Source organism: Aptenodytes patagonicus, chromosome 3, assembly GCF_965638725.1.
Source record: "Aptenodytes patagonicus chromosome 3, bAptPat1.pri.cur, whole genome shotgun sequence".
Classification (NCBI taxonomy): domain Eukaryota; kingdom Metazoa; phylum Chordata; class Aves; order Sphenisciformes; family Spheniscidae; genus Aptenodytes; species Aptenodytes patagonicus.
Genome location: NC_134951.1, coordinates 101,934,929 through 101,950,119, shown reverse-complemented (window position 1 = coordinate 101,950,119; position 15,191 = coordinate 101,934,929). Strand labels below are relative to the sequence as shown.

At 37.1% G+C, this 15,191-nt stretch overlaps 1 protein-coding gene across 11 annotated transcripts in view; it reads left to right on the top strand.

Annotated features, from left to right (window-relative positions):
• The window catches only part of PPM1B (protein phosphatase, Mg2+/Mn2+ dependent 1B), a 63,634-nt gene that overhangs the window by 22,647 nt on the left and 25,796 nt on the right, over window positions 1-15,191 (top strand). For 7 of the 11 annotated variants that reach the window (XM_076334447.1, XM_076334442.1, XM_076334440.1 and 4 more), the window contains 3 exons: window positions 4,764-4,908; window positions 9,675-9,833; window positions 12,530-12,633. In XM_076334447.1, coding sequence (XP_076190562.1) covers window positions 9,770-9,833; window positions 12,530-12,633 — 168 coding nt within the window. In that variant the 5' untranslated portion in view covers window positions 4,764-4,908; window positions 9,675-9,769. Of the gene's footprint in view, window positions 1-4,763; window positions 4,909-9,674; window positions 9,834-12,529; window positions 12,634-15,191 lie in introns of those variants that run through there. The other 4 variants (XM_076334445.1, XM_076334444.1, XM_076334443.1 and 1 more) reach the window with 4 other exon arrangements.

Genomic DNA, 15,191 nt, shown 5'->3' with positions numbered 1-15,191 from the left:
GAGGTTGGGTTTTTTTTTTGCGAAAGAACACTTAACACATAAATGCAGTACATTTTAACTCTTGAAGATACTCTTTTCTCCTTAGTTCGGCTGAAGATCAGGTAACTGAAAATGAACAAGTTTGTACTTGGATATTTTTACTGAAGCATGTTAGATGGCCTTTCTCTTCAGCATTCCTGAAACTGGATGTTTGAAAAGCTGTCCAGCATAACTGATAGATGATTCCATACTTCTGTGCTCAAGTTATGCTAAGCATAACTCTGATCTCTTACAGGAGAACAGAGGAGTAAGTGCTTGTCAGCGATCTCCCAGTAGGCAAATGTAGGTTGCATATGTGCATTCTGAATTCTAGTAAGGCTGCCTTTTGGTATTCCTTCATCTTCTGCTTGTATAATTCAACAGAGTTTGAGTTACTCATCAGCTAGATGAGCAGTCTCTGCTTCAGGCATTCACTTGTACCAGCATAGCTATCTATGTGGCTGACCAACAGACATTAGCATGGAAACAGGAACCAGCTGCTGAGAGCAAATATTGCTTAAGCTACCACTGCTGCCAAGACATCTACATAGCCATAATGCGAATTTACTGATCTAAAGCTTACCTAAAAGAGAATTACAGAGAACTTAGGAATTAAAGAGCTGCCTTACAAATATGTATTAAAGATAGGTCTGCAGGAAAAAAGTTCAGAATAGCTTTTGTAACTGCTTTCTAGATGTATCAAAAGGCAGCTTTCCAATGCTGTAGCTTAAGTCCACCATTTGTGAGGTAATATTTAAAAGTATGGACCTAATTAGAATGCTAAGCCCGTAGTATTATCAAGCTTTTAGACTAGTGTAAAATACTAGTCTAATAGTGTGTTCCTGCTGGAAATTCAGCCTTGAATAGTTCAAATGACTAACTTGCAATAAAAGCTTGAACTGCAAACTTCAAACTGCTGAACTAAATTTTCATCAGAACCCCAAGTAAATTTATTTCAAGGCATTTACCTTTTTAAGAAACCCTGGGTGTTACTTCTAAAATGCAGTGGAAAGATACCGTTGCACTTTTTACAAAACCGTAATACTAGATCAACTGTTTCAAAAAGGATAAAGCACCTAAATTACTTCATAAAGTTTTTAGTTTCGAACTTCGGTTCATTCTCTTCCCTTTCACTGTTGTAATAATGAACATTTTAATGCAGCTTCCACATTTGAAGAGGGGGGAAAAAACCCAACAAAAAACCCCACACCCACAAAAACACAAATAGAGGCTTTGCCTGGTCTTGGTTGATTCACAATGTTTTTGTGTAGAACCAAGAACCACTTAGCAAACGCAGAGAGAATCCATCATCCTTTTATTACAAAGGATGAACAACTTTCTCTTTAGGGTGAAAGTTGTACATTGTCTCAAGTAATTACACAGAAATTAACTCCTGTTTTAGTTTGGGCTTTGTCATATATGTAGACTAAGGAAGAACTACTGTGTGAACTTGCAGCACAACTAGTGCACTCCCTTGGTATGCTCTTATATTCCTGGAAAAATCAGGTAACCTAACGAATGCCTCTCTTGAGAGGGATGTTATCTTACGTTTACTGTGTGTTGGAAACATGCAATTCAGAGGTTGCAGTATACTAGCTAACCTGTGGTAAGCTTACACTATTGCTCTTTTCCTTCTCCCTCCTAGTATCTTTTACTTCTGCAAAATCTTTTACTATCTTCTGCGTGAACCGGTTTACAATTCTGGGGGATGATATTGGCAGTGGTGGTACTGTGATGTCATAAGGTCAATTATGACATACTAGATTATAGCTCTTTCTGTTGATGTTCAGGGAGTGGGTTGGTTGGTTTGTTTACTTGTTTTAAAGCAGCAATGATTTGGTTATCTGTAAAAGGTCAGAGGTGTAGCTGGTAGTGGAGCAGAATGAAATGAGTGTTTTTCTGGTGCTTCTTTGACCAGAGTCTGGAAACTTGCAAAGGACTGGATGTTGTAGTGGGTTTTGTTTGTTTTGAACGTTAGGATTCAGCTTGAGGATTATTAGTGCTTTGCCACTGGGGTTATTAAGTATGTATTTAATCATCAGGAAGACCAGCATTTGATGCCTACCCTTCTGTAAAATAACATAGTAGTGTTCTTCAAATTTCTCTAGACTGTGTAATTTTTTTCATGTGCTTACTATTGAAAATTGGGTTTAGTTCTTTAGCAGTGATTTACTTATGACGGCTTTGGCTGCATATAGTCTTTCCCTTCTGAAAAAAAATACTGTAAACACGGTGAAAATCAAATTCTTTATTAGCCAAGGAATATTTAAGTTGTGCTCAAAAACTATTCTACTGTAAGGTACTGGTGTCTTAGTAGCAAAAATTATAAAAGTTTACTGAACTAACTTAGTCCTACTCAAATATTGAGTGTTTACATACCCCAAGACTTAAGGAGCCCAAATAAAATGCTTAATACATCTTGTAACTTCATTAAGCCTTTAATAGGAAGCATTCAGCTTTATTCTTGTGATGTAATTTATGATTAGCAATCTGGATAAAACAGTTTCATTTGTGTACGTGAGCATTTTCTACACACAAATTATTGGGGGCTGGATATAATAGCTTGTTATCCCAAAGCTGTATCATGAATCTAAGTATCTTTTCCTATGGGAAAAAAAATGTGCAGCTTATTTGGAGAAGTAAAAGTCACTACTGTGCAGAAGTAAGTAGGAGTAATGTCCCCTCTTTGTGCAGTGTTCAGTGGTGGAGTGTATATCTTAAGATATTTTTGTGTTTTGAGACACTAAATACCTGCATTTCTTACTTCTGAGAATTAGTGTAGATAGAATTTGGATGGATGCGAGCATATTCTGAGGTAAGATGCTTTTAGCCCAAAATATCTACCTTTGAATCTGCCTGACTTTAAGCAACCTGTCGCTGGGCTGAAAGTCACCCTTGTCTAATGAATGCTCTCACATCGTCTGTAGAGTAGAAGAATTTGGGAGGGATCAAGCCTCTTGCTTCTTGGGAAGCATAGTGCTTTTCTTCCGGTCTGCTTTTGTGAGTCAGCCACTTCTAAAGGCTACTGGAGTAGCATCAGAAGAACTGAGGCTCTTGAGTGCTTCATCACGCAAGCACCCTGTGCCCTCATAGTTAAGGGGATCTTCTGAAGGTGGGAGATAGTGCTTGAAGAGAGTTGCGTTCTGGTCATGCATTCTGTATTCATGCCCTAGTCACTGGTGTATTTAAGAAGAGGGAATTAAACTGTTTTGTGTAACTTTGTGAGTCTGCGCTGCTTGTGTTTTGGTTTTTTCCTGAAGTTCTTGGATGTGGAAACAACTTTTACTGATAAACTTTTTAACTTTTTTGGGAGGGCTATTGCCATGTAGTCCAATACAATGATTTAGGATACTTGCTGTCTAGTTCTTTCAAAATACTTTTTCAGAGTTCAGTAATGATTTAGTGGATGCTGTTTAAGGTGTGGTTTCACAATACTCTGAGCAAATCTGAATCAGCAGCAGCTGCTGGTTCTGCATTTCTGGCATTGGCACTTGTGTGATCCTGATTTCCTGAGCTGGTTCGGAGAGCTCAAGTGGCAGAAAATAATTGACTTTTTCTGGCTTGGTTTGATTCCTTGAACCATCTATCCTGTTGTGGTGCCTAAGAAGAGAGAATGTTGGGGAAAATACAGGGCTTGCAGCAGCGTAATGTTACAGGCATAAAACAAACTGAATCCCTACAATTCTTCTTCAAACAGTAGCAAAGTATTCCTTCTTTTGAGCAATTTCTTGCTTGTGATACTTTTTGGTAGTTGAAAAGCACTATTTAGTGTTTGGAAGAGGCAAGCCATAATGACATGTTGTCATAGCTCCATTCTTTGATCAGTGGGCTTAAAGTTAAGGTCTGCAGCATGTCCCCTTTATCGCTCGTTCAGCTCATCAGAGAGCTGTAATCAGTTTAAAATCACCAGTGTTACAATAAGGCTTGTATTTTCCTCATGCCCCAGAGAAAGCCGGCTGTTATCCAGAATTCTTCCTGCGATAGTTCCTTCTACCAGTGTACTGTCATGGTAACTTTTGTAAGATGCAGTGGTTTGTAAGATTAAATAAGTAGTCCCTGATCCATGAAGGAATTTGGGCATTTGCATCCTGTTCAAAACAATGGGTAGATGCCTTTGTAGATACACACATCTGAATTGTTAGTTATCTGCTACTTCTACATTTTAAGCTGAATTTATGGTTAATTTTCTTGAAACTACTTTTAAAGAAATGTAATGATTCTTATTTCAGAGCAGCTGAAATACTTTAGCAACTGAAGCTTATTGCTTTTGTTTTAAACTCTTGTGCCTTTTTTTACATCTAAGCAAGAAGAAGAAAGAGCTTACAAATTATACATGCTGCACTTGGTGGGTTGAAGTCTTGTCAAACACTCAAGGAGTGTACTCTGTCATTTGAGCAGGTGAATAAAATTAAGCCAATAGCACTGTTAACCTTAGCAGGCATGCAAAAGCTATTCCTTCTGTTACTGAATTTAGGGACTTGAATGCCTGGTAATAGGCTAGATGACTTTTTAAGTGCTAGTCTGTGCCAGTGAAGGAAATAGGAAGAAAAATAAATCTGATTCTCTGTTAGCATTAATCTTTAATATGGTGTTTAGAGAGTGTACTGAAAGGTCTTTTGACATCCAGGCGTAGCTTTAGTTCAAGCACTTCTATTTAGGAAAAAGTTGTATTCATGAAAAAATTCATGTACAAATCTGTTGTAAACCATCTGGAGTAGCTAACTACTTTCTTTGTTTCTTTTTAGGAAATACCAAAATAAAGCAGATGTTGTGTCCTGTACTGTTATCTCAAGGTTTTGCAAGTCATTCTGTTATGTGCTTCTTGGCAGCAGGAATGTAAACTAATTCTTTCAGCACTGAACTAGAACCTTGACAAGGTTGCAATTACAGGTAAGAACAAATTCTGCCACTTGAAAATTTATGGGAAGGTATAATCGCTTTTACTTTGATTGTGTTTTAATTTGCAATTTGTAATTGGCCAAGAATTTAACAGAAATTTCAGAACGGATTGGATAAAAGGATGTGGTTTTTCTTCTTTAAATCCATTTGAATTTTGCTTAATCTTTTTTTTAATAGGGAGGAAATATACCTTAAAGTATAGCTTCTCTCTCCTATAGTACAAAGTAGTGTTAGTAAATGGAGGGGAAAAAAAGTAATTTTTCGACACCTAAATGTGTGCTGACTCAGATTTTGAGGAAGGTATTTTCTCACACAAAAGACTGTACAGTGTCAGTCAGTAAAAGTCATGAAGTGTTTTGCCACTGTGTGTTGAGATCAGCTTACTGTCTGTGTGTGGCTTTTTTCCCCTCAAGGTCTGTATTTCCTTAAATGTGCTAATAGCAGCAGTACTGCTTAAGTTACCTTTTTTAATCAGTTACAGAAAATCTCTAAATTTTTGTTACAAGTCCACTGTAGCTTCAACTCTTGAGTCACCTTTTCAAGGGTAAAGGTTGATGTCTTCTTCCAGGTCAGTGAAAATGTTTTGGCTGCTGGTTTTGTATCATAACTTTATCTGACAATGATGGAGATAACTCTTGTCCCACTACTCAATCACTGTCTTCTAAACTCGTGTGTAGGGAACTAAAAGTCAATGTTCTTTTACTCTAACTTCTTTTAAAAAAAAAAAAAGATAAATTCAATGCTACAAAACTATATTAATTAAAAAAAAAAAAACAACCCACACCACCACAAATACCTGTCATAGAGATTGCATATTTTGGTTTGTATGTTTCTGAATAATTTATTTCTGTTTTTAAACAGGGAGTATGTGTTTTGAAGACTGTCCATGAAGTAGCTTTATTTTATGTGCTGAATCTGCCATATTATGATCAAGTTAAGGCCTTTCAGTCTTGATTTCACATTTTGGTATCTTTGACAGGAAGAGTTGCTTGCCTTAGGCTACATTTGTCAATAGTGGCAGGACAAGAGTCTGGACTGCTGGTATCAAGCAGTCTAATATGTCTTACTCTGAAGTTGGATGATGCATTAGGTCAATGACAGGTTTGTGCCAAGGAGGTGGCATTGATTGTTCTGCTGCTACAATGAAAGAAGGGTTCAAATGTGTTTGGGTTTTTTTTTTTGTTACCGTTGTCTTGATTGAATGTTTGTACTTAATTTGCAGTGATGTAATAGGTTGAAAAAAGGCACTTAACTCTTCTTATACTGTGCAAGTCATAGACTAATTTATGTTGGAATGGACCTCTGGCACTCATCTAGCCCAACCCTTGTGTCTGACTTCCTCAGATTTGTGTGTGTGAATCAACAAGTCGCCCTCAATTACGTAAATAAATGGCTTAGTGTTTTACTGTGGTTCTGCAGACCTGCTGCAGAACACTTATTCTGGTCTTTCAGACCTGTTTAGGAACAATTTATTGATGATATGAATTGGTGATTCATTGCTGCCCTATTCTCGTAAAAATGCATCTGAAGCTTTTGGTAAACAAACATTGAAAAAGGTAAGAAAAGAAGTTGTCTTAAATTTCTAAATTTAGAATAAGGGACAACTCATTTTTAGTGACATACAGCTTCATGCTAATGAGTAAAAAAAATTGTTCAACTTTAATACCAATAGTGTATCGGCTAAACATTGGCTCTCTTTCTTCAAAATCTTAGGTGCTATTTCTTTAATAAAAACCTGGCTGCTCGTGGTTAGATTGATTGAGAAGGAGCAAACTAAATTTAACTCTAAGTAGCTGATCTCGTATTGAATTTAGAGAACAAAAAAAAATGATTCTGCATAGAAATAACTATGAACTCTATTACAGAAGAGTCATTGCTTTGTAGTATCCAAATGCCACACGTGCATCTGTTTTGAATAGCCTAGTCAATAAGCATATTCTCACTTCTTTACTATAGGAAGTATGAGCAGATAGAGGCAAACAAAAGGAATTCCAGTTAATATCATGGGCTATAAATCTCGCCATAGTATGGTCAGTAGGGATAAACAAGAATACAGTGCCGTCTTCTGGGTGGTAAAATAAAGCCACACCTCGCTGCAGAGTTTGAGTTAAGGACAAAATGTTACTTCAGGGATAGTAAGCCCAAACAGGTAATACCCAGTTTAACCAAGTAGGCCCATTTCACTCGGATGCCCGTGCACCAAACTCGTATTTCAAGAAAATGGTACAAGAGCATGAATATTGGCTTACGCAGAGCTATCTCGGCTCTTACAGACTTTAGCCTTCATTCTGTTCCCATGGAGGTGCTAGAAGCAATACTCTGTTTGCTTTGCACTGGCCCAATTTGTTGTACTTGGTGAACCAGCCTGGGTATTTATGTATCTTACACATCACTTTTTGTATGGTTAATCTGTAACTCGGATAAACTGTTTGCAGATAACAAAGGGGATTGAATTTCCCAGACTTCATAGTGTTTGGAGGAAATCTTGGTAAAGAAAACCTCAAGTTGTTACCTGGAAAACTAAGATGAGTGACATTAATGAAAAGATTGACTACAGCAGTGCATTTCTTAGTGAGAATGACACTGCATTACTCTTCTGCAGTAAGTCCCTAGCTGTGGTGCCAAAGTGAAGTAAGGGCTGCTTGCTGTCAGAAGTCACACTGGCAAGCACAGAATTATGTGTAGCTAACTAGGAAGAACACTGCATATTTTTTTTTTAAGCTTTCATTTGGCCATAAAACTCTATGAAGTTGACTTCTGCAACCTCTGTAAGGGTGAAGCTGCATGATAAAGGCTTGGTGACTGTAAAAATGCATCAACCTGGGCACTATTGTACTACATGCTATGATTGCAAAGCTAGATTCAGAGTCCACTTTCAAGTTTTCTGTGAAGTTCATCCTGAATATCTGAGGTATGATCTCTAACTTTGCACCTACCAAACTGCATTCCAGAAAAATAAGAAGCAACAGCATAGAAGTGGGCAGCTCGTCCATGAGAGACAGACGGTTGCCATGTAAGCTGAGCTTGAAGATCTGCAGTTACCTAGCTTCATCCATGTTTTAATAAGGTGCAAGAAAGCAGAATATGAAACGAACCTCTGAAAAGACCACGAGCGTATATGTTTTTTCTGGTGTTAACATAGCTAAAAAGGTTATAGCTCTTAACCTAGGTCCTGGTGCTCCTTTCTATTTTTTTTCCCACTGTCTTCCCCATTGAAGGTTACTGCCCCCTTGGATCTGCTGTCTAAGCTGCTGGCTTCTAAACCCACTACGGTCAAAGTCACAAAGTTTCAAAATACTAAAGCTAACTTTGCACCTCTTCAGTGAAAAGTTCAAAGAGTAAGGGCAAAAATGTCTCAGCCAGCAGTTCTGAAAGAAAAGAAATTGCTGGCACAAGGTAGTGGTGAGTAGCTGAGGCAGAGCAGAAGTGATAATGTTTTCAGGTATTGCTACTGACATTGAAAATAGATGTGAATCCACAGTGTTAAATTACACCTGTGATTGTTTTGTACCCCCAGACCAGTTTAAAGTAGCTGAAGCACATTGTCAAATCTTCATCTCCTTTTTAACTTGCTGGTTTAAAAGTAGTGTGGTGGTGGGGATGTTGCGTGTTTTGGTTTTGTTATTGTTCCTTTTCCCTCAACTATTGTAATGATAGAGATGCAGAAATTCAGTTCAAAGTTACAGCTGTAGCTCCTAGGCATGTATTCTTCCTGGTGATGGGGATAACTTGCAAAATTTTTTAGATTCCTGGTTTAAAAGCCTGTTGGGCTTCTTTCATGTCATCCTGGCAGGAAAAGTTTTTGATAGTAGGGTCTATATTAAAGGTTTATATTGGTACTTAATTTCTTTGTGTCAGTATCTTTGGTCAGCTGAGATCCTTCCTGATGGTGACTCCCATGGCCACATATTATTTAAAAACAAAACAAAAAAACCCCTCAAAACAAATAAACCCCATAGTGAGTGGACATGAATGATAATCGCTGTCCTTTTATGTAGTTCATTTTTAAGTGAAAGTAAAATATTCAGATCTCATTCTTAGATTCCAATAATTGCTGTTAGACTCTGCCAGTACTTGTGGCTACGTAGTTAGAGTAGCTGTTCCAGCCAAGCTTCAAGTAGAGCTCTTGCTCAGAAACTCACTAACTATTTGCCTAATGTAAATTTATGTAGTGCCAGCATTTTTAAGGTCAGTAAGTCAAAAGCGATCCCAAGTTTTCTGGGATCAAAAATAAAGATCTTTAAAGCTGGTTTCACTCATCAAATGAACTTGTATTTAGTATACATACAGTATAAATAGTATAACGTAACTATGGTGATAGTATAATGATAGTGTATTGTAAGTAAACACAAGATTAGTAAAAGATTACTTACAACATTGTCACTGTTTCTTGTGGAAATTGAAGGGTATAGGGAATCTTTATGAATGTCAAAACTATCTACAGTGTGTGTAGACACATGTAATGCATAGAGTGTGTGTATGCACATACATACACACTAGAGAGAGAGCGTAAGATGGAGACAGAGGAGCTTCCAACCAAGGCTAAGTTTGAATTTTGTACTTAAATCAGAAAAGTTATTTCTTCCTGCACTTTCAATAACCTTTGAAATTGTTTGTCACAGGTACCTTGATTTATTCGTCACTTACATCTTTAATATCTAGTGCAGCATTTTCTTTGTTGAAACGTCATTCTTTTTTTATAGCAGGAGCACATGTGTTTTGTAACAGGAAACTCTGGCACTGTTTCTTTTCCACAGCACTGACTTATTAAAAATGACTGGCCCGTTGAGTGAATCCTTCTGAAGAAGAGACATTTTACAGTACACTTTTATGACCTAAGCCCAAAAGATTGATGTTGGACCCTTCTCATTATATGAAAAGATACATTATTGCCTTTGGGACTGTTGGCCATCAAGGTATTAGTCTAGTTCTGATGTTCTCTTTGAAACTGACGTGATCTGAAAATTATTTTATAGTATCTACAAAAACTTTGATTATGGCTTTTAGACCTTTATAATCTCATTACGTTTTGGCTGCCTTCATGACAACCAGCAAGTAAATATTTCTGCCTGTTAAATATAAATCTATATGGAAAGGAGCATGCTTTTCATTTAAAGTAGCTGCCTATTTCCCCATCGTGATGTAGTAGAAAATCATGGGTATCTGTAACTGAGCAAGAACCATTTGCCATTTTATAAGTAGATCGTGGGAGAAAATCAGTGGGTGTGGTTGTTTTTCTTTTAAACAGAGAAATTAAAACTTACACGCAGACCTGATTTTAAGACCCTTTACTGTATGGCGGATCTAATACCAAGAAAGTCTTCACTGTGTAGCTGTAGGGAAAAGGATACTTATCATTAATTTTTCTAGTGTGTCAGAGGACATGGCTTTTGTCTTCGTACTTCCATACCTCAAAAGGGTAGATGTCTTTGTTTCCTGAGCCTGAATTATTGCTTATGTTCCCTGTGTATGAGATAAAGACCTCATGTAGTATTTGTATCAGGTAGGAAACATCAGAAAAGAATATATGTTAGGACTTCAGAGAAGTAAGCCTTGGGTTAGGTTTTTGCCCTGGGAAAGGGATGTCAGCTTTTGTTAGAGACTCACAGCCCTGAACTCTCTTGGAAATGGCTTGGCTATTTATTTAATACTAGAGGTGAAAAGTGTACAGTAGAGCGGTAGCTAGAGCCGCTGCTTTAGCAGCGTATTGCTCAGATTCAGTTTCTTCCATTGCCAGAGAGGGAGAAGGGCCAGTATTTTCTTCCTCCAAAGGCCTTCCGAAAGCCTTTGAGCCTTGGTGATTATTGGCACTTACCAGGTGATTGATTTTTTTTTAAATTATTATTCTTATTCTTTTATTTTTCCCAGGGATGGGAAGACTACTGGAAGAAGGGAATCCTAGGTTTCCATTCTTGATCTGAAGAATATATACCATTTTAGAATAGTCTGTGGAGCATGGATGAGAACTAAGGCCTTCTGTATTTCCAAGGAAGTTTTGGGAATTACAGTAGACATAGTCTTGCAGATTTTGAAAGTTTCAGCTAATAATCTTATGTGGGGTAAATATTTTCACCAGAAAGAAATTAAATTGTTTTCTCAGGCCAAGGGGTGGATCCAGTTGCTGTCTTCTAACTATGTAATGGGAGGGTATAGAGAAGGTAGAGATGTGTAATGAAAGACTAAGAGGCAAAGGACACAAGTTGCACTAATGGGCGTTCTGTTTTCATTATGAATGTGGTCAGGCATGAACTGGTTGCTCAGAGGCTATGGAATTTCCATCCTTGGAGATGTTCAAAACTTGACAAGGATCTGAACAGCCTGAGCCATCTTTGGTGTTGGATATCATATTGATTGAACTTCGAGTAGGGGTTTGGATTAGATAAGTTCTAGAGGTCTCTTCCAACATGAATCGTTCTATGATTCTGTAATTTGTGAATTCTGACCTGACTTAAACATCATCTAGGTGCTTGTGTCAAGATTAACTTCTATCTACCCTAGTGTGCTTAAAATAAGAGATGGAAACACCAGGTTAGACCTATGGTAGGTTTTGCCTTCTGTAGGATTTTTGCAGGTCAATTTGGCTGAGTCCCATTTTTAGGTGCTCAAGTCTGTTGACTGATCTAGCCTGAGATGTTAAGAGGGACAAAACTAGATGTGAGTACCAGGGTGCTGTTTTTCCAGTGGAACTGTTTTCATTTTGGAGAAAACAGGTAGTGTTTTGTTTGTTGTGTTGTGTGTTGTTTGTTTTTTTTGGTGGTTTTTCTTTATTTTTTTAGCAAAGCAGCTTTAAAAAAAAAGTTTGGTATGATACCACAAATCTCATTAAAATATCTCTGATTTATGTAAATAATTTGTACATAGGTAAATACACAGCTGAGTTTACTGCTAGAGATAGTTGTGTGTGTTAGCACTGCAGATGTGAAGTTCAAATTACATTTGTGCGTAACACCTGATTGGAATACACTGTACTCGCCTGTATGCCATGTCACCTGCTTGTTACTTTCTGTAACTTCCTAGTATTTTTAAAATGCTAAAAGTTGCTACTGTTAAAAATGAAGTTTTTAACATTACAGGTGTTCATCCATTTTAAGTAGCCTTTGTGCCTCACTGTCACTGATAATTTTCATTGAAAACCTGAGTTTCAACGAGTCAGTGAAATCACTGTTTCTTTCTTCCATGCTCACTGAAATGGCTTGACTTTTTCAGCTCGTCTTCAAACCAATTGCTGCCTTACATAGTCTACATAATATACATAGTGATAGAAAGATTTCTTCTTCCACGTGTTTGGTGTCTTTTATAGGACCAGCCATAAGTTGACTCCTAAACTTACTGTTATTAAATAGGATATGTAGAATATCAAGAATATAATCTTGAATAATATCTTTCTTTTCAGTTTCTCACTCCTTCTGTGCTGTAAGAAGTGAAGTTACTTATGAAATAGGTGAAGCTAAGAAGTGGAACGTGCTTTTGGTGGTTTTTTTCAACAGTATTTTTTATTTTATATATATAAAACACAACACAGTACTGAGCTCACAGGCTTTTGCAATTAGATAGGTTTTGATCTTTTTCCTTACTCAGTTGTATGATTTCTTCCACACTTTTGATTTTTAAGAACATAAGGACATACTTAACTCAAAGGAATCTCATACCAGGTCTGAAGTGTTGGAGGACTTCTGTCATTTTGGCAGCATTTCAGTTGTGTATTACATTTTACTGGTAAGAATGTTTTTGTATGCTTTTAAAATAGCTTTATATTGTGTGTAACTTGTGAATGAGTGCTCATCAGCTATTAAAATCCTTTCATGAATCTCCTTTACTGATGTTACTTGAACTATTAAACTATGTAGAACTTGTTCAGCTCTTAACTGAGAACATCAGCTGCTGAAAGCACTAAGAGCACTTGTTTGTGGTGGTGTGTAGCACTGCCTTGCTTTGCTTTTATGACACCATTTGACACTGATTCTTTTTTGTTTGTTTTTTCAAAGCAAAATCAGATCTTTCAAGAGAAAGGGTTGTGAAAAGCATTTTGGCTGTGTATCTCACTAAGTAATGAATACCTCATTTCTGTTGCTATGTGTTGCTTCCACTGATTTGCAGTGTTGCAAATATTCTTTTCCAATAAAGAAGGAAAAGTCATGATGCAAATAACTGAGCAGAATGTAACTTACTACTTTCACTTGCAAATTACATACAGTGTGAAGCTTACAATGCATGACATAACCTTATGTAGTCATTTTGTCTTCATCTTTGCTATCCCAGGTAATATAATTAGAGGCCAGTGGATGGTGACTATAGAGATAAAGAATAAAGATAATACTTGTGGTTTCTTGTGCCTGAAATTCATTAAATAATATCATAAAATTGAATTGATTGGGAAGGTGGGTGAAGTTTAGGATGGTTTGTGTTTGAAAGGGCTTAATGACTTTTCAAGTTGTTAAAAGTACGGAAAGTATTTTGAGAACGTTAGATGGGGCTTTGAAGTCATTCTGTAACTTGCTTTTTTGTACTAGATGTGCCATTAATCTGTGAAATTGGTACTTCTGGTTTTGCTTTATAAAATCCAGTTTGAGGACTATTTTTGTTATATGGAGTAAAATCAAATTGGCAACAACCTTTGAGCATGTTCTCCTAATCATTCGGTTTTACTATAGATTCTGCAGCTGAGGAGGTGTACCTTATACATGGAATGACCATTTTGGAGAGCATAAGAGGCTCAGGACACTTTTTGTCACACAATTCCTCTTTTTTTTTTTAATGGCTACTAAAGACAATTTACTAAGTACAAGACTTGTGTTTATAACATCAGACTTCTTGATAGCAGAAGATTGGTACATAGAGACAACTAATTGTTCCGCAAGTGTAGAGTTCCCTAATAAATGAGAAATTATCAAAAAGTGCGGTAGTATCTCATAGCCGAACTAGAGGGGGTAATTGCATAGTGTTAGCATTTATACTGTCCATGCAAAACCTCAATTTCTAGCTGAATTAAGAAATCGTCTTCTCTAGCAAATCTTTCTAAATCTGGAGTCTTATTAGTGTTTTATTCCATGTCAGAACAGATAATTTAAAGACTTGTAATCAGAACATAGCACAGTACTCAAACATAAGAGCTGTTTAAATTCTGGCATTTCTCAGTTGATGTGACTTAGCCAGGTGCTTTCTCTCTAGCTTTTTTTTTTTTAAAGAAAAAGTACATCAAGTTATATGATGTTCAGTCTCTTAGAGAACCACATTGCTCCTTTTGCATAATGTTAGTAGCACCTGAATCAAAGGCCATTAAACCTGAGTTAAGACAGACAGTAAAACTAGACTAAAAAGTAAACCAGATAAGGAGTTGCTGCAATATTTGGGGAAGTTTGTCTAAGTAAGACAGAGCGGGAGATAAATTTCAAAAGAGGCGTAACTGGTGAGCGAACTGTTGGGGTCTGTGGAACATTGGAGATCCTTGGCACTTCATGGAGGTCACTGCAGCAGAAGTTTGGATTATCTGTAGGGAAGTCCTAAAGTTTACCCTAAAAAGGGAGGTGGGGTGCAGAATTTAACTGTAATCTTTTCCTCATTGCGTTGTACTGTTCTTTTTATCTCTCCTGTCAGAGTAAGCTGTGTATTCAGTAAGCTGAAAATGTGTTTAGATGTGGGGAATGGCAGAAGTAAGGATTTCTTAAGCTCTTTTTCTGACCTGGTAACAAACTCTTAAACCAGAACTAGACTATCATCGCTCTGCAGGCTTGGTTGGTGGGTACTAATGTGTCAGAGACATAGTGACTGATTGCTCGTGGCAGAATTATCTCAAATTCTTTTTGGGTGAAGGTTGCTATAATTTTCATATCCAGTCACTAAGGGTTTCATGGCGCAGTCATTTTTAGCATGATCAGAGCTTGCAGTATCTGAGTTTCTGAAGTTCTCAGAAAAGTACTATGGGATCCGTGGATTAAAGAATGTATTCTCTGCTGACTTCGTGAAGTGCAAGGTAGTGTAGTGCAGGAAAGGAAGTCACAAGTCCTCTAAAGCTTCAGCACAGATTACTCACATTTTACCTGCAGCTTGCTCTCTGGAGATGGTTCTTTCTTGTATATTTTGAAGTAGGTCTCCACATATTGAAGAACAACTAACTTTCTGTGGATTACTTTATTCCCTTAGATAGCTCGTATCTCTTGTAACTGGATAAATTTTGAAATCAAGATCAATGCATCTTTGAACTTAAAATCACATGTAAACACGAGTGTTTTTTAGGGATGGTAAAAATGGAGATGTTGTTTTACAAAGGACTAAAT